Source organism: Lonchura striata, chromosome 3 (assembly GCF_046129695.1).
Source record: "Lonchura striata isolate bLonStr1 chromosome 3, bLonStr1.mat, whole genome shotgun sequence".
In the NCBI taxonomy this organism is placed as follows: Eukaryota; Metazoa; Chordata; class Aves; order Passeriformes; family Estrildidae; genus Lonchura; species Lonchura striata.
Window position 1 is genome coordinate 3,026,154 of NC_134605.1, and position 22,856 is coordinate 3,049,009.

The following is a 22,856-nucleotide window of genomic DNA, read 5'->3' on the forward strand; positions in this document are numbered from 1 at the left end:
AACAATGTGAAAAACAAGAGAGATAAAGAATTATTTACATTATTTCCCAGCTCTTTCCCAGGCCTCTGCCTGGATAGAAACTCTCAGTTTCTTCCTTTGACTGAATCTGAGACGCACAGATTTATTAGAAGGCCTCAATGGATCCACCTTGGACAGCACAAGAGCCCAGCCAGGGCTATACCCAAGATGAACCCAAAATGGTCACAAAATGCACGAGTGCTCACGGGGTCTCACACTTTTATAAATTCTGGTTCATTTTCATATTAGAGTTAAGTGTCCAGTTACAGCTTTAGCCCATGAAGTCCCATCCTCCTTGATTTTCTCTCTTCAGTACACGTTGTTTAAGCTCTTGGGCCTGAAATTTGGAACATTTGTCCTTGATCCCCAGATAGAGAAGGAATTGTTTTGTCTACCTGCTCTGTGAAGAGAGTTTAGTATCCTCTAATATGAAGCTCAAAAGTGCACACTAAAGCAGCACAGAATCTGAAAAATAGAAAAGCTAAAACCTGAGACATCACAGGTGGCTAATGCAAAGCCTAGGTGATGGACACCCTGGGCACCTTTCTGCAGCTGACACCTTCCAAGTGTCAGGGGCACAAAAATGGCATGAGAATGGAAGGTCAGTGGGGTTTGCAAAAGCAGAACTTTGAGAATGGGGTTTGCAAAAGTAGAACTTTGCACTTCAGCAAAAAAACCTGTGGGTAAGAGGTAGGCACTGGAGTGGAAAAAGGGTTTCACCAGCCAAGGTGTGAGGGTAGCTAATGCATGCCCTGGGTGGTGAGGGCTTTACACGTGTGGTTTTAGCTGCTGAGCACACTTTCTGGGGAAGGACACCCACATGAGTGCTAATTTAGGTACAATCTTCCTATTTCTTGCATTTCAGTGGCTTTTGTTGGCAGAGCAGAAGGGGCAAGAGATGAGCCCAAACCAGGAGGTGCAAGGAGCACAGAACTGGATGGGATGTTTTTTAAGGGAAGGGAACACATCCATCCTGCAGCAAAGATGGGAGGCTGAGTAGAAGGTGCAGGGGCAGAGAGAAGAACAGATGATCAGATATGATGTAATGAAATCTCCAGGGGGAATTAAAACCCTTAAAGGAAGGAGTCAGAACGGGGAGAGGAAGAAAACCTTGTTTTTATGTGGATTTGCAATTAAATACTATTTTTTCCCCCTCACTAACAGATTTTTCACAAGAATTTACACCACTGTTACTCCAGCTTTAAAGATGCAGGCCTTGTGTAATTGCATAGCTGCATGTTTAATTCCTTGATTAAAAGAGGCACAGCCACCTGATTTCATCAGAGGCACAACATATATTGAGGATTCTTAATGCTTATTCAAGAATGGGGAAAAGCTACAGCCAAGTGCACAGTGAAGTAACTTTTAGGATTCATACTTGAATATTATTCTATTTACAAACGCTATCCTGAGACAAATACATGAGAATTTACAGCAGAAGAGCATGAGAGGAGCAGGAATAGGGGATAAATGTCAGGGAGTTACAGACTGGAGGTAACAGTGAAGGCTGGATGAGAAAGGTGAGGGACCAGATCCATTATTGTGCAGTTTCCCTATGTTATGATTAAAAAACGGGGCAGTTTTGAGGTGAAGAGAATGTACTGCTAGAAATGTTTTCTTCTTTATTAACTTAGATGCACTTTTTACACTTTATACTCTCTTCAATCAGGGTAAAACATTCTGTGAGCAGGGAGTGAAGCAGTACCCTCAATGTGCTTGGGTGTGCCTTTTTCTGCTGGTTTTATTTTTTCTTTAATTTGCACTAACAATCTTGCAGCAGAACAGCTAACAATAGCAGAAGCAGTGTTTGCAATTGATCTTTTTGCTACATCCTCTGTATTTAGGAATGCTCTTTACTCTGAGTTACACTTGTTGGAGGTTAGGATTTTTCTTTTTTTTTTGTTTCCCTTTTTCTCTCAAGGATTTTTCTCCCGTCTATTGCCTAAAAAATTATAATAATGGTACTTAAGAGAGACAAAACATGTAGCCAAGGGGGAGGGGGTGCACTCTTATAGGTGAGGAGTTTTTTTCCTTTGAAAGGGGGAGATTTTAGTGAGGGGCTGGGCTCAGCTCCTCGTTCTCTCGTTTTTGGCTTGGAGGGGAACGAGCATTGCTGCCCAGAGGATTCTTTCCAGTGTCTGGATTTGCCCCTTCCCCAGCCTACTTCTGTAAGCTCTCATGTGCTGCTGATACAATACATTTCATATCAAAAGGTCAAACACACCTTAGGGTGGGTTTTTTTTTTTGTTTTTTTTTTTTTTTTGTTTTTTTTTTATAATATAAAAATCATCTCTTCCAAAACAAAAAGTGCAAACTGAAACGATAATCAGCATATTTTTGACAGTGCAGTAGAACATTAAATTTATAAATATAAATTACAACTGAAGATTTAGTTGCCTTTAGAATTTTGCATAAAATTAATACAGTAAAATGCAAATTAAAAAAAAGACACCCGTAACTTTCTTTTGGAGAAGTTTTCATCATAAATTCATAATCAGTTCAAAATCAGTTTCACAACTGCTGAACGGTGTGACTGCTATTGGCAAAAGTTTTCTGAGTTGCAAGAATCAGCACTGGTTTATCATCTCTCAAGTTCTGCTTCCAAGATTTCTCCCCACGTGTCGACATCCATTGGATACATGCTTTTGTCTGGCAAACTGAATTGAGAAGGAATGTTGCTGTATTTCCCACTTAGCCATTCTTGCTTCACTTTGCTTTTCCAGTAGTTTCTCAACAGTGTAATCTGGTGGAAAAACATAGAGACAGATCTCAGAAAGGAACCAATTTAAAATGCAATCAATATTGCAAGATTATACTAGAAGAATAGTGCTGGAAAAGGGATTTGTAATGTGCCTTTGGGATTTGGAATGTGCCTTTGGATATCTAGACCTTAAGCCCAGGAAGGTGCAATGCTGCCGAGAAGCAGAACATGTTCCACTTCCAACTTTTCTGTTCCTGCCTCAATTCTTTAGTGGTCAAGATGAAAACCCAAACCAGGAATTCCTCTTACTCCTTAAAAAAGGCACCTTTCACTTTCTGTTTAGGTTGTGACCTTTCTTTGGTTTGGAGGCCGGCTGGGTTCTTTTCTTCTGCCAGCCTTTAAGGGCAAGAAAATGTAGACTGGGTGTGTTTGTAGATTGTATTTCAAATCCCCTCCAGATAAAACTGACAATCAGCACAGGGAGTTCTGAAAATTGCTGTGCTAGGGTAGCAAGATCTGTACACTGAAAGGGTAACCACTATCTGCTCATGGCTCTGCCTCATACTGCAGAAAATTTATTGAAATGTCAGAATCCAGTGGCTGCTTTTGTTTCTTTTGCGGCTGCTTCTCTCTTTTCACCCCTCAAACACACCAGCTTAAATAAGGTGGGAGATTACCCTATAGCTGGCCCAGAGTAACCTGTGGAACCAGTGACCTGGTCTACCTGATCAGGTTCTGATCTATCTCAGCTTCCAGGCTGGATTCATCAGTGAGAGATCATCCAGCAGGTTCTGAAGCTGCACCTGCTGCAAACTCCTCAGAGCAGTCTGCATCTGGGGCGATTTTCTAAAAAGTTTATAAAAACTCCTGCTCATTTCTGTTGCTATAGGACACGAGAAAGTACAACATGAGCCACTGCGATGGCAAGGTAAAAAAGAAGGTTTATTTTCTGACTCCAACTTTTATACTTTTTTAAAGGTGACAGTGGATTGGAGAGTGAATGGGCCACCTCTCCAAAGACATTGGACAAACTACTAGTATGTCAACTTCCTCTACTCTCACGAAGGAATGTAAAAGAATATGTTGTTTATAGAAAATGTGTGGGAAAGTTTTCTAACAGAATGTAAACTCAGAAGGCTTTAGAAAATTTTAAGAATCAGGGTGACACATTTCCTTTTCTAGTCCCTTTTTTTTTTTTTTTTTTTTTTCTTTTTTTTTTTTTTTCCTGAATGCGTCTCACTTGAGATGCATTGAGACAGCGCTATCCAGGATGCTTTTTCAGGAAGTCTTTCCTAACCAGCAGAAAATACAAAAGACAGAAAATACAACCAGAGAGCAGACGCTGCCTATCGGAGTTGAGTCCATTCTCCCTGCCTGCGGGAATGTGGCCTTTGCCCCGTGAAAGACGACTAATGCGAGGCGGGCAGGCTGTATCCCGGGTGGGAAAAGGGCCAGCCTTGCTTTATTCCCAGTATATTCATTCCCAGCTGTCCGCCTGCCGGGATGCGCTCCGGGATGCGCTCCGAGCCACGCTGCGCGCATCCCCCGCCACCACCCCGGGACGGGCGCGACAGGCTTGATGTCACTTCCTTGCACTTTTCCATTGGCCCTGGGCATCCTCGCCCGTGTCGCTGCCGGCGTGGGGCGGCCGGAGGCGTTCTTACCTTCCAGGAGTAGCCGTGCCCGCGGTCGCAGTCGATCTCCCGCTGGCAGACGGCGCGCACGGCCAGGCAGTGCTGCCGCCACAGCCGCTCGCTGCCCTCGATGAGGCGGTGCCAGCCCTTGCACGCCACGGAGGCGCGGCACAGGCTCTCCACGTCCAGCCCGCTGAAAATCCGGCAGCTGATCTCGGGAGGAAGGGCAGACACCAAGTCGCCCGCTCCTCCTCTTCCCCCCTCGGCGCTGCCGCGGTCCATCCCCGCGGCGGCGAGGCGTCACTGCGGCCCCTCCGAGCGCGGGCGGCCGCCGCCGGCAGCGCCGTGTGCCAGCCGCCCGCCTGCCGCCATGTCCCGGGGCGGGCGGGCCCGCGGGGCGCTGCCCCCGGCCCGAGGCTCCGCGCGTTCGGCTCCGCGGAGGCGGCGCCGCCGGGCGGCCCGGGGAACCGCGCGTCACGGGGCGGCCGCGCGTCATCAGCCGGCGGCGGCTCCCGCGGGGCTCGGCGGCGGCTCGGTGCCCGTCCCGGCGGGGCTCGGCGGCGGCTCGGTGTCCGTCCCGGTGGGGCTCGGCGGCGGCTCCGTGCCCGTCCCGGTGGTTCCCGCGGGGCTCGGCGGCGGCTCCGCGCCCGTCCCGGTGGCTCCTGTAGGGCTCGACAGCGGCTCCGTGCCCGTCCCGGTGGTTCCTGTGGGGCTCGGCAGCAGCTCCGTGCCCGTCCCGGCGGTTCCCGCGGGGCTCGGCGGCGGCTCCGTGCCCGTCCCGGCGGTCCCTGCCGCCCTCGGCAGCATCTCCGTGCCCGTCCCGGCGGGGCTCGGCAGCACCTCCGGCCCCATCCCGGCGGTTCCCGTGGGGCTCGGCAGCGGCTCCGGCCCCGTCTCGGTAGCTCCTGCGAAGCTCGGCGGCGGCTCCGTGCCCGTCCCGGCGGGGCTCGGCAGCACCTCCGTGCCTGTCCCGGCGGTTCCCGCGGGGCTCGGCAGCAGCTCCGTGCCCGTCCCGCTGGTCCCTGCCACCCTCGGCAGCAGCTCCGTGCCCGTCCCTGCCACCCTCGGCAGCAGCTCCGTGCCCGTCCCGCTGGTCCCTGCCACCCTCGGCAGCAGCTCCGTGCCCGTCCCGGCGGCTCCGGCAGCCTGGAGGTGAGGCCGGCCCGGCCCCGCTCAGGGGTTCCGAGGGCACCGCTGGAGCCCCGAGGCGGCTCCGGCGCGGGTGGAAGGGGCAGGGAGAGCTCGGCTCCAGCAGCGGGGATGTTTGGGAGTGGAGCATCTCTCGTGGGAGGAAAGGCTGGGGGAGCTGGGCCTGATCAGCTTCGGAAAGAGACAGCTGAGAGTGGACCTCATTCATCAGTATAAGTGTCTAAAAGTGCCAAAAGAATGGACCGGGCTGTGCCCACCGGTGCAGAACTATGGGACAGGAGGCAGTGGGCAGATACTGATGCACAGAAGTTCCACCTGGCTATAAGGAAGAACTTCTTTACTGTGCAGTGGCTGCACGTGGAACAGATTGCCCAGAGAGGCTGAGGAGTGGGAATATCTCTCAGTGGGATACTCCAGAACCATCTGGATGCCATCCCGTGCCATGTGTTCTGGGATTACCCTTCTTGAGCAGGGAGCTGGGGCTGGATGTCCCGCTGTGGTTCTGCTGAACCTCGCCCATCCTGGAGCTTTGTGAGACCCTGCAGAGCTGGAGGAATAAGGCAGAGCTCAGCCTTTGGTGCTTCTCTTCTCAGGGTGACAAAGAGAAAGTTCAGCTGGTCAGTGTGTGCTCTCTGCAGTACAGCAAGTTCTGGAAGGGTTGGTGTCAGAACTCAAAATGTCCCTCAGACATTTCAGGAGGTTCCAGGACCAGGTCAGAAGCATTTGAGACCCTGGCAGGCAGCTGCAAACAGCTGTGATTTTGGGTTTGAGCTGTGGAACAGTTTACCAGCCTGGCAGGAAGAACAAGAAGTCACAAAAGTTTAGATATTAGAGTAGAAGTAGTTACAAAGTAGAGGGAAGAATTTTTGCGTGCTGTACAGGGGGGTTTCTGTTTTGTACATGGGGGTCAGAGGTTTTAAGATGGAGGGATTTGGGCCTGCCCTGTCCTCCCTCTTTCTTCTTCCTTACCTCCATGTTCTTGGTGATGTTGGCACTCACAGATTGGTTTAGAGTAGAAAAGCACCATTTAATACAGGTAATAGGCATTGGGGAAAACTGTGAACATGTAACATGTAATGTACCATATAAAAGATAGAATATCACCATTTAATATAGGTAATAGGCATTGGGGAAGAACTGTAAACATGTAACACGTAATGTCCCATATAAAAGACAGCAGCAGCCCTGGGTGGGAGAGAAGAAGCAGTCGGGAGTCAGAGAGGATGTCAGGGTGTGTGTGTGCCTCTGCCTGAGCTGTGAGCAAACCACAGCAGCCCAAGGAGAAAATCTTTTAGATAACTTGCAATAAACTACCATGAGACCAAACAACAAGAAACTGCTGAGCCTCTCTTTGGAAGCACGGGTTGGAGGAGAAGATTTTTTCACCACACAAAGCCACCCCGTGACTTAGGGTGGTCTTCAGCAGGTTGGCAGAGACACCCCAGTGCTTCTCTGCAGGCAATACTGCACCAATTAGACTCGTTTTCCCCTGATCTTTTGTGCTGGTGCATTGAGTAGTGTAAGGGCAACGTGTTGAAAGAAAAACAGTTACAGTTTGGGTGTGCTTTCATAACCTAAAAAGCTTTTTAGACGTAGTGGCTCTGAACTGAGGCTTTTGAGACTAGCACCGGTGTATCTAGTGTCTCCTCGATAGCCTGTATGGAGAACTTGCTTGATTCATTGGGCATCTGGTCCTGAAATCCTAAAATCGTTGCCTGACTTTTAGGATTGGATCAGATTTTGGGGAGTTGTGAAGATTTACCATAAAGCAAATTCTGAGATGCAGTTTCAGCTTTCTCAAAGTTTTGTCATGGCAGCAACCAGTGTAAATTATGTACTTAAACCCCAAAACACCACAGTCGTGGTCGGCAGTTATTAGAGAGTCTTTTGGTCAAAACTTTAGGTGTGAGGTAAAAGGAAGGTGCATTTATTTCCTCTGTAAGCTGATGCTAAGAGGATGTTGATGGTCAGTTTCAAACTGCATTTGTTAATGGCAAACATTCAGACCAACTTTTGTGTTTGAGTCAAAAGTGCATGTTTATATTTGCAGCGTGTGAGTAGATAAAATCGTTTTTTGTTTTGTCAGAAAAAAATCAGGAGGCTGATGCAGAAGCACCAACTGTTCATGCTGTTGAGATGTCCTGTATTCCATTGTTAATGGAACCAGCATGTTCCAGCTCTGAGGTAGAGGGAGCCGCAAAAATGAGGAATAATGATGCTGCCTCCAGATTTTTGGTGGGTGTTTAAGTTTTTAATGAAGTTTAATATTTGTAAGCATGTGTTGGAAGTTAAGGAGGTGTTATGTTCTCTATACAAATGAAATGTCAGCCTTTGTTGTGGTTGCGATCCTGGGGGTGGACTTGCTCAGGAAATCCAAAAGGATAGTGTTGTTTTCAGTAAATAATGAATGTGACTCAGAGATTTAGAATCTGATTACTTTCTGGAGAAATAAATTGTAGCAATGCAAAAAAGACTTTTATGTTTGCAGGTTTTTGCCTTTTTTTTTCTTGGACAAATAGGCTTTTGTTAAACTTGCTCTTTCTGTTTTATATATGTAGGGAAACTAGAGCAAGGTGGTGGTAAAGCTCTTCTATGAATCCTTCAGTTTGTAGCCTTTTAGATATTTATTCCAAATATCTAAGAATATTCTGTTTTATTTTCTTTTGTTTTTACTGCACAAAGTTTCCTATAAATGTTGTTTTTCTGAGTGGATGGAAACTGCAAAAAAAAAGTAAAATACTTGAGCAATGGCCACCATACAAAAAGTAGGTTGTTACCCAGGCTGCTTTTGGAGGACATAACTGAGTGCAAACTGTGGTCTGGCTTCCCCCCACTCTTCTGTAACTGGATAAAGGCACTAAACAGTAAATGTTCTTTCAGGTTCCTCTGTCTGACGATAATGAAAGCAAACAGTCAAAATCTATTCAAAGAAAGAGAGTGCTTCCATCCTGGATGTTGGAAAGAGATCTTCTGGTGCAGAGGGTTTCCAAGCCTGTTCTGACAGGAGGTAGGTTTGTAGTGGGACAATGATTGCATTCCAGTGTGCATTTCTGTGCTTTGATACAATTTTTACAATTATAATGATGGTGATAGGAAGTATAATTTGCTACTTCTCTTTCCATGCTCTATGTGGGGCAGCTGACAAAGTCTGACTTCTGTTGTCTCCTTTGTCATCAGTCCTACGGGTGTTGTAGAGCTCTTTTTTCATCACTTAATTTTCATTCTGTTCTTTTTGTTTTTAATGCCAGATAATAAACTCTGTTTGTACAGCTGAGCATTGGATGTTCAGGAGCCCTTTCCTACAAACTTGACTATTTTGTATGTAAATTCTAAGTAGTTTCTGTCTCTTTAATTCCTAGCCTTCTCCACACTGATGTTTTGCTTTTCTAAATTTAGATTCTTAATTTCACAGGTTTTACAGGCAGAAGGGTTTGGGTGGTGTTGCATGTTAGTTTTTTAATCATTGCTGAATAAAACTTGGTTACTTAGTCCAAACTTCAGTGTCTTTGCTGATCAGTCCAAGTGCAAGAACTGTGGCTAGTGAGTGTGTGTCTGCTCCCCTCTGTGCAGCATCTCTACTCTAGTGACTCTTTCCAGAGTTTAAAAACTGGTTTTCCTGTTTCTGCTTTTATGCATTTGGATCTTAATATCCAAGCAGGCCCCCAGGAGTGTGCTATGCAGTGTCTGGCCAGCTGCTTCTTCCCTCCTGTTGTAAATACAGGTGTCTGTGTGCACTGATGAGGGCAGCTGTGTCTTTAAACACCTCAGTCTGTGTCCTCCACCACACTGCCTATTCTTTTCATCTAAAGCTAGTTTGGAAAAAAATATAAGATGACAAAGAAAAACTGTGTTTCAGTATTTTTTTCTTTCATCCTATCTAGACTTTTCCCTTCTGCCATATTTATATAAAAATTGCATGGTGTTGAGTGCTGTACTGGTGTGATAGTTTTCTTATGTTTGTGCTTTTGTTTTGTATTTTTGGGAGAGTTGGGATTTGTTTGTCCATTTGTTTGTTTCTCTGCCAGTCTATAACGTTTGTTATATGTGTGAATATAATGTTTATTTCAAAGACTGAATGTTTTGGTTGTGTTGGTGTTGAGATTAGGAGCTGTGTGGGGGAGATGTATCTGAAGGCTGACTTGAGGGAACTTGGGATGCATGCAAACATTGGAATTGTTTAAAAAGCCTTTCTCACAACTGCTGCTGTTTCTCATGCCATGTGCCCAATGTTCTGCTTTAATAATTTCTAGTGTCAGGATTTCACTAAAAAGTTGCATTCCAAAAGTACCCTTTTTCTTTTTTTTTAAGGTAGCAGGAAGAAAAAAGGGCAAGGAAGGGGAGAAGGTCATACAGAGTCATTCAACTCAGAAGTACATGTACAGAAGAAAAAAAGATTGGCTTCTGAAGAAACTATAGAGGACCTTGAAGATGGAGAGCAAGATCAAGGGAAAAGGAGCTGCCTTTCCATCCCTGTTCACTCATCTCAGGTAACTTTTTGGCTCAGGGCAGAATTTTGGCTTTAAGGTTAATTGAAACAAACTGTGCATGGAGAACAAGTAGTAGTAATAGTTTGGTATAACAGTGGTCCACTAGGTCCATTAATGACAGCTGCTGAGCTGTTTTCTCTTTGCCAGGTTATAAATTGAGTGACTACATAATGAATTATTCAATTTTGCAATCTGTAAGTAGGAAATCTTACTTATTTTCACCTAATAATCTCATAAATCATTTTAATCTCAATTACAGTTCAAGAAATTGATTTCTGGACTTTGCAGAGATACTGATGTATTAGGGCAAGCAAGAGTAGTAACCATAGAGAGCTCTGAAAGACTGTAATTTGGATATCAGAGCCTAAATCATGGTCTTGCTGTTGTGTTTAAGGCAATGGAAAAAATGTTCTGTAGGGAAGAAGGCAAAAAAATTTGAATTGTTGTGGTTGGCAGCAGCCACCAGAAGCTGTCCGAGTGCTGAGTTTCCCTGGATCACAGGCTGGTGTGTAACCAAGCATCAGTGTGAGCCTTCTGTGTCCTTATGTACACAAAGGCAGTGGTGGAAGAGAACTCACAAGTGGCAGTGGCAAATAACAGTAATTTATGTTTTCTTTTGCAGAGGAAGGGTTTATTTCTTAAATTGCAGTTGATTGATGAGCTGTATTTTGGGAGTTGTCTTGGAGTCACTAAATATGCTTCTGTCAGGATCATCTGATGTTAATGCTGACTTTGCCCTTCCTTAATCAAGTTGCTGCTCAAATGTAATTGGTTTTGGATAAAATTTTATGAGACTTGCTTGGAAAGGAACAAAAACAGGAAATCACTGGCTGATTTTCAAGCTCTGCAAAACACACCTGTGTAAACTAAGTATAAATTAACTGGAGGGGAAACATAGATAATCTTTAGAAAGCACAGACCTTTGAATAGCCCTATGATATATCAAAGTAGTTTAGCCTTGAATGTAATATGCTTTCAGGTAATGTCTCAATTGTCAGGACAGTTTTTTCCTCAGCTGTGTGTTTCATATTTTTTTTCTAAAGTACACATTTCTTATTTTAAATGTACAGTTTTTTTTCCAAAATTTAAAATGCCGTTTGTGTCAAAACTGAAATATTTGCTTAATGGTGTCTATGACAGACTGTTGTGATTTAGAGTTGTGAGCTGAAGCATTTAAGATGTATCAGTGTGAGATTAACCTCAGGATATGTATCCTGACTTCCCATATATCTTCTGTATAGATAAATATATATATACTCCATGTATCTTGGTGCTTAAATTATTAAGAAACTCATTAAATTAGTAAGTGATTCCTTAATAATTTAAATTGATTCATGGGTAGGAGTCTACACTCTTCTACAGTCTACTACATCTTCACCTGTATAATCTCCATTAATTTTTCAGGAGCAGTACTTTAAATTGTAAGTTAATTTAAACTAGTTCTTGGACTGTTCACAAACTGAGGTGATGAGAGAAGAGGTCGTGTGAGGGAACTGAAACTGAGGAAGGAAGCTGTTAGATGAGTTTTTCTTTAAGTTTTTCCTTGAAGATAAGTTTTTCTCTGTTTTCTGAACTTGAGGTTTTCATTCAGCAGCTGTGTTGAGCACTGAACTTGAGTTTGGGAGGTGCAGTAGAAGGTTTTTAAAATCTAGGCCAGATGATCTTTCAAGGTCCTTTCTAACTCAGGCTGTTCTGTGACTGATTTTGAAAGCAGAGATGATGAGGCAGTTTTACTTCAAAACTTTTAATTCTGAGGAGTGTACATTTTCAGGTTCTTCAAAATGTAACCTTATTCCACAGAATACATCCGGATTTCCTCTTGAGACTGTCATGAGAGATATGGAAGGAAGTGGCAAGACTGGAACAAAGAACCCTGGAAGTTCTCTGGAAAAAAATGCTAGGCAGCTGCACAGCAAATGGACTAAAAGAGTAGGTCAGAACTCCAGTAAAGACAACAGAATTGAGGAAACAGAAACCAAAGAGCACATTACTGGTTCTACAAGCCAACAGGCTCCCTGGGGCAGGACTTGCCAATATCTTGGTGCCCAGGAAGGCATTCTTGAGCCTGATGCAAATCTGGACTGCAGCACTGAGATTTCTGATTCAGCCAGAAGTGCAGATGCTTCCGAAAGCTCCAAAAAGATGCAGCATAAGAGGATACCTTGCAAGTATGGAAGTAGCTGTTACAGGTAAAGCAAAATTAAAACTAGCTTGGTCTAGCTTGTTATTCAGAAATAATGTATTAGCTATGGAAGAGAAAATTGTAAAGTTGCTATAAGCTTTGATTTGGAAAAAAACCCTTTTGTTGAGCAGGGGTCTGATGAGAAACAAATGGCAGAACACTAACTTTGGAGGGATAAAAGGAGGAGCTGGGACGTTTTGCTAACTCCTGATACAACCCAAACAAGGGATGAAGTACTTAAGCAAACTAAAAGATGAAGTGTTGCAGAAAATAGAAGATAAAAGTTCATTATAAAAGGGAAAGAAATAAAAGACCTGTGTGTAAGGTATGAGGTACTAGCAGGGAGAAGAGATGTAAAAGGTTCAAATGCCCAACACAGACCCTGTAGGTTTGTTTTTTTTAGCAGATGAGACTTATATGAAAGAAAATTGTGCTTATTGAAGTAACTGCCCACTTTGTGATCTGAATGTTTAAAATACTTATTATTTGTCATCCATAAATAATCAAGAATTTATATTATTATAACTTAGTGTTTCTGCAATTTCTTTAAAGTTTTGAGGCACCCCTAAAACCAGAACAAAGCATACTTAGAACTCAAAGGTAACCCTTATCTGGACAGTCTTTGGAAATACTGCAAGTGAGGAATAACAGGGGTTTTTTCTCTTCTTTTTCACCCACTCATATCCTGTCAAGATGGAGTGGTAGAAGATTTGTCATACAGATATTTCAGAGAAATTCCAAAATACCACTGCTGGGTGCCTGGCCTCCTGCTGGTTCTTTCTGCCCAGAAAAGATCTGTGGTGTCCTGGGGTGTTACATTGAAGGGAAGGTTGAAATTTAGAGATGCTCTTGAAAATGCCCAGTAACCTGTAAACTAAAATTAGGAGAAGATTTTGAGCTCTAGATAATCCCATGTACTTCATAAATACAAAAGACAAGGCTAATCCAGGAAACAGCAGATCCTGTGACTTTTTAAATCTTCCCCCAAGGGGCTTCAGCAATAATAAAAGCAGTGAGCTTGATTAGGAACCAAACAAGCACAAGTGACTGGCTTCTTGTATGTTTGGTGGGCCTGATGCTGAGATAACTGTGAATATCAAAATTGTAAAGCTGCTGCGTTCATGTTTTGTCATGATTACGACAAAAGCATGTCTTATTAGAGAGTTCTGTTGATCCAGTAGTGCAAATGCAGCCTCTGGTTTGCTCAGCTACTTTGAATTTTGCTGAGACAGGTTTTGCCCTGTGTGGGTATTTAGGAGATTTAATGCTCTGCTATGAAGAAATATTCCTTTTCTTTAAGAAGGCAAATCTTAGGTACTTGTCATAGGGAGTAGGAGTCTGTATGTGCACATTTCTTCCTGGGTCTCTTGATTGTGAAACACTTGGCAGCAATACTTTTGGAAAGTATTGGAAGTATTGCTTCTGAAATAACAAATAGCAGTCTTACTTTGTCAGAGAAATTTGTAAATAGGGAGAATCAAAAATGAGCTTTGATCATCAGGAAATATTATGAAACTCAACTTGTTTGCTTGCAGCAAAAGAAACATGCTTTGTAATCTGTCTTTGTATTTGCTTTTAGTTCAAGGCCCCTAAGTAGTTGTTCCTGCATGGTGGCAAAAGTGTGTTAGAGCAAAGATTAAATGTTAGTTCTAGTTATTTGACTACATTTCTATTAGCCTGTTGCAAACATTTAGCAAGTAAATTTGTAACCCATAGTCCAGTTTCTTCATTTATGAATTTGAAAACACTGCTTTTGAAAGAGTTAAACTTGATGCACACCTCTTGCCCCAAGGACCCTTCTTGTCACCTTTGTCCAGTGTCACTTTCTGAGGTGGCCAAATTCAGAGGAGCTGCTGTTATCATTAGGAGACAAAGTGCTCTGTGTATTTGTAGCTGCCTTTTTTTATTGTTGAGGAACTTTCCCTCTGATTGTTGTCACATGTCTTTGTCTGCTGCTTGCTTTTCTGAAGTTAGCAGAATAGGGAATTAAAATAAATCTACCCCCACGACCCTTTTTAAGGGCCACCATAGAAGGGGTATAGTAGACCTGAAGTCTCATCTCTGAAACTGGAGCTCACAATCTTTTTTCCACAATTCAGTCCTTTTGCCATAGCCTGGAGTGCAGTTCTCTGCTGACTGGGGGTGTGTAAATCTCTCCCAGAACTCTCAGAGGAGGGGATGCTCAACCAATGTTTGGATTTGTTTATGGGTTCTTCTAAATACTTTGCTGTTTTTTTTTTTTTTTTAATAATTCACTCTAAGCTTGTAAATCAGGCAGCTAGAGACCTGCATCTGTCCTTTTTTTTTTTTTTTTTTTTTTTAGTCCTGTCTCCTGTATTTTAATTAAGAATTAAAATATAGAACTTAAAAACATGTTATGTGCAGTCATGGCATAACTTCAGTCTTGAATTCTGTGGCTTTATAAGCAGTGTTGGTACTTCATTACATTTTCACTAGGAGATTTTTCATAGCTGAAGAAATAAGCCCGTGAGGTGGCAAGGGTTCTTCTGCATGGGATTGTGAGGAGCCAGGGATTCTGAACTGGTCAGTTAAATTTGCTTTATAAAAAGTTTTTAAAGTTGCTTTTGCTCTAGCTGTACAGATGAATAACTGTCTGAAATATTTCACTGAGCAATACTCAAGTTCTGCTTGAGGATGAGAGCATTGATTCTGAGGAAGTTTTAGTTTTATTTGCATATTTTAGTTCACATAGTTTCCTGCATCATGAAGTGCTGAGTACACAAATTTAGAGCTTCTGTGAAAGCAAGGCTGCACTAACTATGTCAGTATGTTTATAAGAACGCGACAGTCATAAAACTTCCTTATTAAAATAGGCTTTTAATTGGTTACTTTTCATGCAAGTAAAGCCTAATGATTTTGTTTTGGTCAAATGAATTAGCATATACCTGTGCACTGAGGCTTTGTTGTGAAACAATTAACTTTGGAGTGCAACTTATAATGTGATAGATGTGTTCCTGTAACTCAAATATTTTATATCTATAAATAAATATTAAAAAACCCCAAACAAAACCTTTAAGGAAGAAGCCTTGGGGTTTTTCTGAGAAAAGGGAAGATATTTACTTATTAGCTATGCACTTCTCTGCTTCCTTGTATTTTGTGGGGTATTGTTGCACTACACATAGAATATAAATTAGCCAGGTAAAGCTAAGATAAAATAGGATGTTTCTACTGAGCATCTGAGGTAGAACATGTTCAGGAGATAGAACATGTTTGAGGTGCTCCACAGGTAATGTATAATTTGAGGAGCATCATTTACTGGCCAAAAGACTCCTGAAGCCTAGTGACAAGGACTTGTACATCACAGCTCTTTCATTGCTCTTCCTTCTTTCTCCCCTGTTTCTTTTTTCCCCTTCTCCTTCAAGAGTGGCCGTTTGGTGTTGTCCAAGTAGGTCTTGAATCAACGTTTTAAAAGGAAACAGATATCTCCTGAAATACAATAAAACTGCTAATTGACAACTATTAGTCCTCCTTTCCTTGGCAGCTAGGATGCTGTATGTATCTTGATGTAGGAATAAGGATTAAAATTATTTCAAAGAACATCAGTTGCTGCTGTGTCCCTTTCAGAAGATAAATTTTACTTCACGTGACTGAGAATTCTTGCTGTTACTGCAAGTATGTTAGTTCTGTGCATGAAGAAAACAAAGTGGCAAATGGCCTCTAAATTATTTAATTTCATCCCATTTATTTTTAATGGGGAAAGAAGTAGGCAGCCAGTCTGAATTTGTCACAAGAAGTGATGCTTCATGAGAATTTGTTATGGAATAAAAGATGGGAACCCTGCAATAGTTTCTGGTGAAACATTATTCAATTATCCTACAGTTTGTAGAAGCAACAAAAAACCAGGACAAGAAGCCTATCACCTATGTAAGTAGATCCAAGGGATCTTTGGTAAGTGGCTTGTAGAAGAGTTTATCTGTAGCTTGCTTGTGGAGTTTCCTGAGTGAAAGATACCTGGCAAATGAAGATTTAAAGAATTAATACTAAATATCTGGTATAAATGCTAAAAGGAGGTCTGAATGGCCAGCAGAGCTCATGATGTTTAAGTCATCCTTTTATAAAAGCTGTAGCAAATGCTCTTTTATTATAGTGGTAGTTGAAATTCTAAAATGAATATTGGCTCTCCTCTGTGAAGTTCAGAAGAGGTAGGTACCTGTGAGTCTACAGGAGTTTCTCTGATCAGTGAGGAAGTTTCTGTGTATGGAGGTGTCTGCACACGTCCTTGGTGTGTTCCATAGCTGCTTCTAAATGCAGCTGTAGCAAGTCTGAGCTAAAGCAGTAGCTGCTCTGTAGCTGGAAGTTGTTATTCCTCCTGCTTGAGGCAGGCAGCTCACTTCTATCATTTGCACAAACACACTAAAGGTTATGTACTCTGGGAATGACTGAGGTAATCAGTCAAGTATTTTGCAGGTGTCTTGTGGAAAATAATTTATTTTAAAATCTCACATTTCTTGCTTCTCAGTATTACGCTCGGAAAAAGAAGTCTACAAGAAATTATAGGGAAAAAGTAGATTTGCTTTTGCTACTAGTATGTTAATTTTGATGTAATTTTTTTATCCTGTTTGGATCTGTCACATTAATTTCTCTGAAGTGGGAATTTGATTTTCTGTGTTCTTTTAAACTCCACTTACAACAGTTCTAGAAAGAAGACAACTCTTCTTTAAGTGATGTTTATGACTGCCTAGTCTTGAGTGGTGTGTGTACAAAGTTCTTGCCTAGAAGTGGTAGAAATGTTCTTGCAGTGATGCATAAATTTGTGTTCCCTACTTGTTCAGCTCGGATTCAAGTGTTGTAGAGCAAGAAGCTGTGGATGATGATCTAAGGTCTTATGGTACAACTTCATGTCAGCATGTTAATTTTTGTAATTCAGGTAAAGCCTTCTCTGTGTGTGTTGGAAGTCTGAAACTTAAAGCTGATGGGAAATAGGAAAATTCCTGGTTTAACCTCTGTTGCAGCAGGTGCCAAGACAAAATTTCTTCTGTTATCCTGAAAGTAGGTCATAGATTCTGCATCAAATTAAACATTAAAATCTCCTCTTCATGCAACCATAGAAAAATGAGCTGTCAGTGATGCGGTAACACGTTTTATATGTCCTCTCCTGCTTTGAAATGGGTCAGTTTCAGTGTGTGTTTGTCTTTTTGCAGGAAGAATCCCGTTCACTTCCAGCAGTTCAGTCACCCTGATGATGATGACTATCACAACATGGAGGTGGTGGCTCAGGGTGACAATGACAGCCGGCCTGAGTGTCCCTATGGAACAGCTTGTTACAGGTGAGAAATCACTTGCTATAGGTGAGTTACAGGCTCTTTTTGTTTAGATTAATGACTAATTATTGATGTTTACTTTGGCTGTAGCCTTCCAGAATTTACAGCTTACCATTAAAGCATCCAAGTCTGTGCATATTTTTAACATTGACACAGTAAAAATTACTATTTTGGTAATGATGTCAGCTGTCAGAGATGAAAACTTGACTGTTCAAAGAGCCTATTCAGTGACCTGGAGATCAACACTGTATCTCTTTTCAACATTCAGTAAATTGTTCTTTGATATAAGCAATTTATTGTTACATGTTGTTCTTGATCTGTAACTTTTGGTTTAAATTTTGGTAATGTATTTTTTGTGGTTTTGTAAACAAACTATTTTAATCAGTACTTGATTTGTTACAAAGCATAATTGAGGTAACAGCAATAAAATCCAGTTTATGTCTGACTGCTGTTTCTTTTAAGTGCTGTTGATTTTCTTCAAAATATTGTTGTATTACATTTGTTTTTCAGTATCTAGGTTTTACATATTTAGCAGGCTGCATAATTACCACAATGCACAGAAAGATATATTTTGAGGCAATAGCATTCCTGTGGGAGCATATTGAAACTGGTGGCTGCTGTTAAAGATTGTTTCTGCACAGAAACATTTATTGTGGTCTCCATGAAATTTAGCAGAATGAGGACAGCTCTTAGGAAAAAGCCTTGGTGATACTCAGCTAATGCAGAAAAAGTGGTTAGCTTAAAAACACCTATGAGATGAATTTTCCATCTCAGGCTGAGTGATACAGATTTATATCAGCAATGAAATTGCCAACATGCTTCTCAGGAGTACAGTGATGCTTTATCTAAACCCCAAACTGGCTCTCCTTCTAGACAAGACAACCTCTGTGTTGCATTAGTTGGTAATTTCTTAATCTGTGCTTCATTCTTTGAGGATAGAGAAAAGGAGGCACCCATGAAAAATGGATTATTCTTCTGATGAAGCAGCATATATAATTTGAAGGGGTTTCATGTTAATTTTCTTGTCCTTATCTGTTGGCTGTTAATTGACTGATTTAAATGCTGTGCCTTGAAAATGATCCATAAAAAAACAAGGGAATTCTGCACTTTTTAAATGTGGAACAAGGTGATGGAGTCAAGCTTTTACTGTTTTCTTCTTTGCAGGAAGAACCCCCAGCACAAGGTGGAATACAAGCACAGTGCACCTCCAGGTGGGCCAGTTTGTTTAATATTACAGAATCACAGAAAATTCTGAATTGGAAGGGACCCATAAGGACCATCAAGTCCATCTCAATAAAACGCTTTAATCTCCCTGTAGGAAATAAAATTCCATTTATAGCTCCCTCTGTAATAGGATTATTTTTTTTCTGGGATATTTTTTTACTAAGAAATTCTCAGAGAAGATAAAATTTTAGGGTATTCTGGTGCTCTAAACAAAATACTGCAACCATAGCTGTCATTTTTTTGTGTTGGGTTGTTTTTACCAGTGATTTTCTTAGAGTGAGAGCTAATTTTTGCATATATGTTCTCTTGAGGCCTGGAGGAAATATAAGTAAAACTGAATTTGACTTCCTAATCTAACACTTTGTAGTCTTTTTGTATTCCAGTAACTTGATTTGGTAAAAAACCCACAGGGGAATGTGCTGTTTACATTTTTTCTGCTCTTAAAGAATTGAAAGAGATACTTCTTGGTTTTATTTTTTTGGGGTGCTTTCTCTTGATTATTGGATTGGAGTTTTTCCACATGAAATCCCAATGGAATAAACAGTAGTTTAGAGGAGAACACTTATGAAAATGTCATGATAATACATTTTACTTTGAAGATTCAGGGCTGTGACATTATTAAGAAAGAACAGCATTTATAGAAACAGTAGTGTAAAATATTTAAATGCCCTAAAATATTCCAATTTCCTGCTTAAAATACCCCAGTCAGAATTGATGACATTTGTCTACAGATGGCAGGGGTAATAATTTTAAAGAACAATTGATCTGGGTAATCTCTTGGGAATGATTCAAGACAAAGACAGTAGTTTTGGGGCATCAGAGTAGCTTTTATAGCTGTAAGTACAGCACAACCATTTCAGCATTTGTTTAATAGGTGAGTTTCCTGTTGTAGCAGCTCTAAGAATAACCCTTATGGCAGGGTTCCCTCTGTCCTGACTGACAGCTTCCCTTTCTTTAGTAACTGGAAGAGGAACACGACAACCAGCTCCAAGCAATGGTGAGTATTCCATTATTATAAGTGAACACATCAGACTGGGACACAGCTGGTCTGCTGTGGCTCTTTTTGCATTTAATAGTGCTGGAGATGCTTGATAATGAGCATAAAGTAGTCATTATTTTAGTAAAATCCTTCTTGTTTTCTTACGAGTTTTCTCTCAGCTGCATTTGTGCCTGTGTTCTTGGGTACTCTGTATGATAATACCTGTATTTTCCTAGAAGCAGACAAGAAAACAAACATAACTTCAGTCTGAGAAGGGAGATTTTGTTCTTACTTTATTCAGCATCTTCATTTTTGACCCTTCCTTTCTGAGACATAATTAATTCTGCATGATTGATCACTATAGTCTGTGATTCCACTAAGAAATTCTGCTGGTTATGTGTCTTGGTTTGAGACAAACTGGGAGGAAACATCCTGAAATGAACATGCCTTCCCAATTATGGCATGATTAATTTCCTCTGAAGTCTGTTCAACAATAAGCCAGCAAGCATAAAAAGGCAGGTAATTCTGCAACAGGAGCATTCTCACTCACAGAAAAGTGTGACTGAAGGAGGCTGTAGTCTGGCTACATGAGGTACTGGTGGTGGTGTTTGTGCCTAGAGCTCTGACCTGAGGTTTAAAGAGTTTGCTGAGAATTGTTTATGGTTAATGTAAAGAGTTAGGGTTTGGGCTGTGGTCTGTAGCTAAAGAAAAGAAATATATATTTATAGTTTCATATGAAAGCTGGTGACAACTGCTCAACAGATAACTTAGCTAGACTGATACCACTGCATGGTTATTTCTAGGTGAGGTAAGAATGCAAAACTGAGAGGGTGGGAGGCAGAGGAATGAACATGATTTTACTCAGATGTGTGACTTAAGGATAAATGAGATATGATTGGAATATTAACAGGCCATGGCTAGTTAGGAATTTTGGACATTTAAGAAAAGAGGGGTCACAGATGTTGAGAGCAAGGCTGAAACACATCTACCAAAATGCATTTCTGAAGGAAGTGACTTTCAGAAGGGAAACACAGACTATCCAGCATGAAGACAAGTGGAGAACATAGGAAGTGAGTGATGTAGAAGATTTCCTTCTCATGTGAAGCTATTAGCTTCCAAAAGCCAAGAATATGATGGATGGATGGATGGATGGATGGATGGATGGATGGATGGATGGATGGATGGAGGCAGAAAATTCAGGGTCAGAGTAGCCATTTAGCAATAGGCTTAACTGGAAGATAGATGTTTAGGTGATTCTTTCTTTTGAGGAGAAACGTTTTTACTCTGTGGGCTCTGGGAGGCATCTTGAGCTCTACATTTATTAGTCATGAATGCATGACATTTTTGTCCCTACAGGAAGAAGGGCTGTGAAGAAGGACAGTATCAATGATGGTGAAGCCAATGAATATGACCTCAATGACAGCTTTATAGACGATGAGGAGGAGGAGGAGTGTGAACCTACTGATGAAGACTCAGATTGGGAACCAAGTTCAGAAGAAAAGGATGACTAAGATGTTGACACACTTGTACAAGAAACATCGAGATTTGTTAGGATCAAAAAATAGCTGCTGAGAACAGCCTAACAAATGTCCAGTGTAGTTGTGTTAAAACATGGTTGCACAAAGGAGAGGAGTTGTTTGAAAATTTTTTTCTCCATGATGTAGGCTACAGGAAGATAATAATGAGGGTGAGGAGATTCTGCAAAGACTTATCCATGTGTATTATTTTGGGGCTGGTGTGGTGTTTGTTTTATTAAGTCATGGACCCACATGGACCAAGAGGAGAGAGCTCTGAAAACTTTTGTGGGTTTATTTTTTTCCCTTTTTTTTTTCTTTCTTTTTTTTTTTTTTTTTTGCAACACCATTGGTATCTCATATTTTGAAATACAATTTTAAAGGTTGTTAAAACTTCATCTTCCTGTGCTTGAAAAAAATACTGGTAGGAAAGCCTAAGCCATTTTTATTGTTGAGTTAGTGCAGTTTTAAACTTCTTTATTCTGCTTCCATCTTTCCCAGATGTTGTTTTGTTGGTTCTCATGAGGTACAGTAGTTAAATACAGGTTGTCTAAATCACTTGAGAACAGGATCTCAGTGTATTGAACCACTTGATTGGCTCAACAAGTGTTATTTGCTTTAATTACAACAGTTCTTCTTCTGTGTACATCACTGGAACTGTGTCCAATTCTCAGCAAAGTCTTGATGACTGTATTTTTGCACAATTAAACTTGTAACATACAGTGGGAAAAGCATGTAACTGTGTCTCTGATTTCTGAAGACGTTGTTGGAAGATCTTGCCTTCAGTGTGTTCATCACTCCCATGAATTTCCTGGAAAGCAAGTTAAAAGGTTTTACTAAGCCTCATTACACAACCTTGGCACTTGGAAACTTCCATTCTTGGAGGGTCATCTTGGTTCTTCTGCTGAAAGGGGAAGCATTCTCTTGGAGGGATTTCTCTGATAAAAACGAAGCACTAGTGTGGCAATATTATATCTGAGAACTGTTTCGTGCTAAAAAAAGGATATAAACCCAGCTAGAGGGGGATAGAAAAGAGAGCAGAGAGGGAGAAGGAGAGACAGAGGGAGAAACAGAAGACAGGGACAGCATTAATGCCAGGACACAGGGGCATCCTTCCATTTCTGACATTGTGGATTAATTCACCTGACACCTCCATTTTCTGCCTCCCTGTTAAGGCTCCCAGCATGTCTAGCAGCCCCTATAGTAATTTTTCAACCTGTATATAACATATGTTGAGACATAAAGAAAAGTCAGATTGGTTTCTTTCAGGTCCCCTGTGCCAAAAGGGAGGGCATTCCTACGAGGTGCATTCACTCAGTAGGGTGGAGGGATTGCTGTCTTAGGTACAGTGCCATGCCTTGTGGTGGCACAGGGGAAAAGCTGCCATGGGATTTGTGCTGCCTGTGTGTCTCCTGTTTTTTGGGCACACAGGGAGGGTGAAGTGAGAGTGACCAGAGGAGGACAGATGCAGATTCTGAGTAAAACAGGAGTTCTCCAGGTCATTTGAAGGGGCAACCTTGTATGTTGGCCACAGAGGGCCTAGCATGAATTGCAGGTTTCTTCAAAGGCTGAAAAGTGTGTTGTGCGTTACAGTGTGTACTGAACCATGTGGTATTTACTGTATTTTATTGTTAGGAAAATTAATCCACAATGCCAGGGGTTTATGTCCTAAAAGGAGACAGGGGA

The 22,856-nt window shown here is 41.7% G+C and overlaps 2 protein-coding genes across 2 annotated transcripts; one reads left to right on the plus strand and one right to left on the minus strand.

Moving 5' to 3' along the window:
* Positions 1 to 1,242: 1,242 nt before the first annotated feature.
* On the minus strand, positions 1,243 to 4,695 carry FBXO48 (F-box protein 48). The gene is made up of 2 exons (XM_077781847.1): positions 4,384 to 4,695; positions 1,243 to 2,761 (listed from the first exon to the last, which is right to left on the minus strand). The coding sequence occupies exons 1-2, from the start codon at positions 4,633 to 4,635 to the stop codon at positions 2,600 to 2,602; spliced, it is 414 nt and encodes a 137-aa protein (XP_077637973.1). The 5' UTR covers positions 4,636 to 4,695; the 3' UTR covers positions 1,243 to 2,599.
* A 694-nt stretch (positions 4,696 to 5,389) lies between these two features.
* APLF (aprataxin and PNKP like factor) lies at positions 5,390 to 21,901 on the plus strand. The gene is made up of 9 exons (XM_031504218.2): positions 5,390 to 5,505; positions 7,589 to 7,737; positions 8,383 to 8,509; positions 9,811 to 9,989; positions 11,790 to 12,178; positions 17,334 to 17,459; positions 18,618 to 18,664; positions 19,636 to 19,674; positions 21,013 to 21,901. Exons 2-9 carry the CDS (start codon positions 7,639 to 7,641, stop codon positions 21,165 to 21,167), a joined length of 1,161 nt encoding a protein of 386 aa, XP_031360078.2. The 5' UTR covers positions 5,390 to 5,505; positions 7,589 to 7,638; the 3' UTR covers positions 21,168 to 21,901.
* The last annotated feature ends 955 nt before the right edge of the window (positions 21,902 to 22,856 follow it).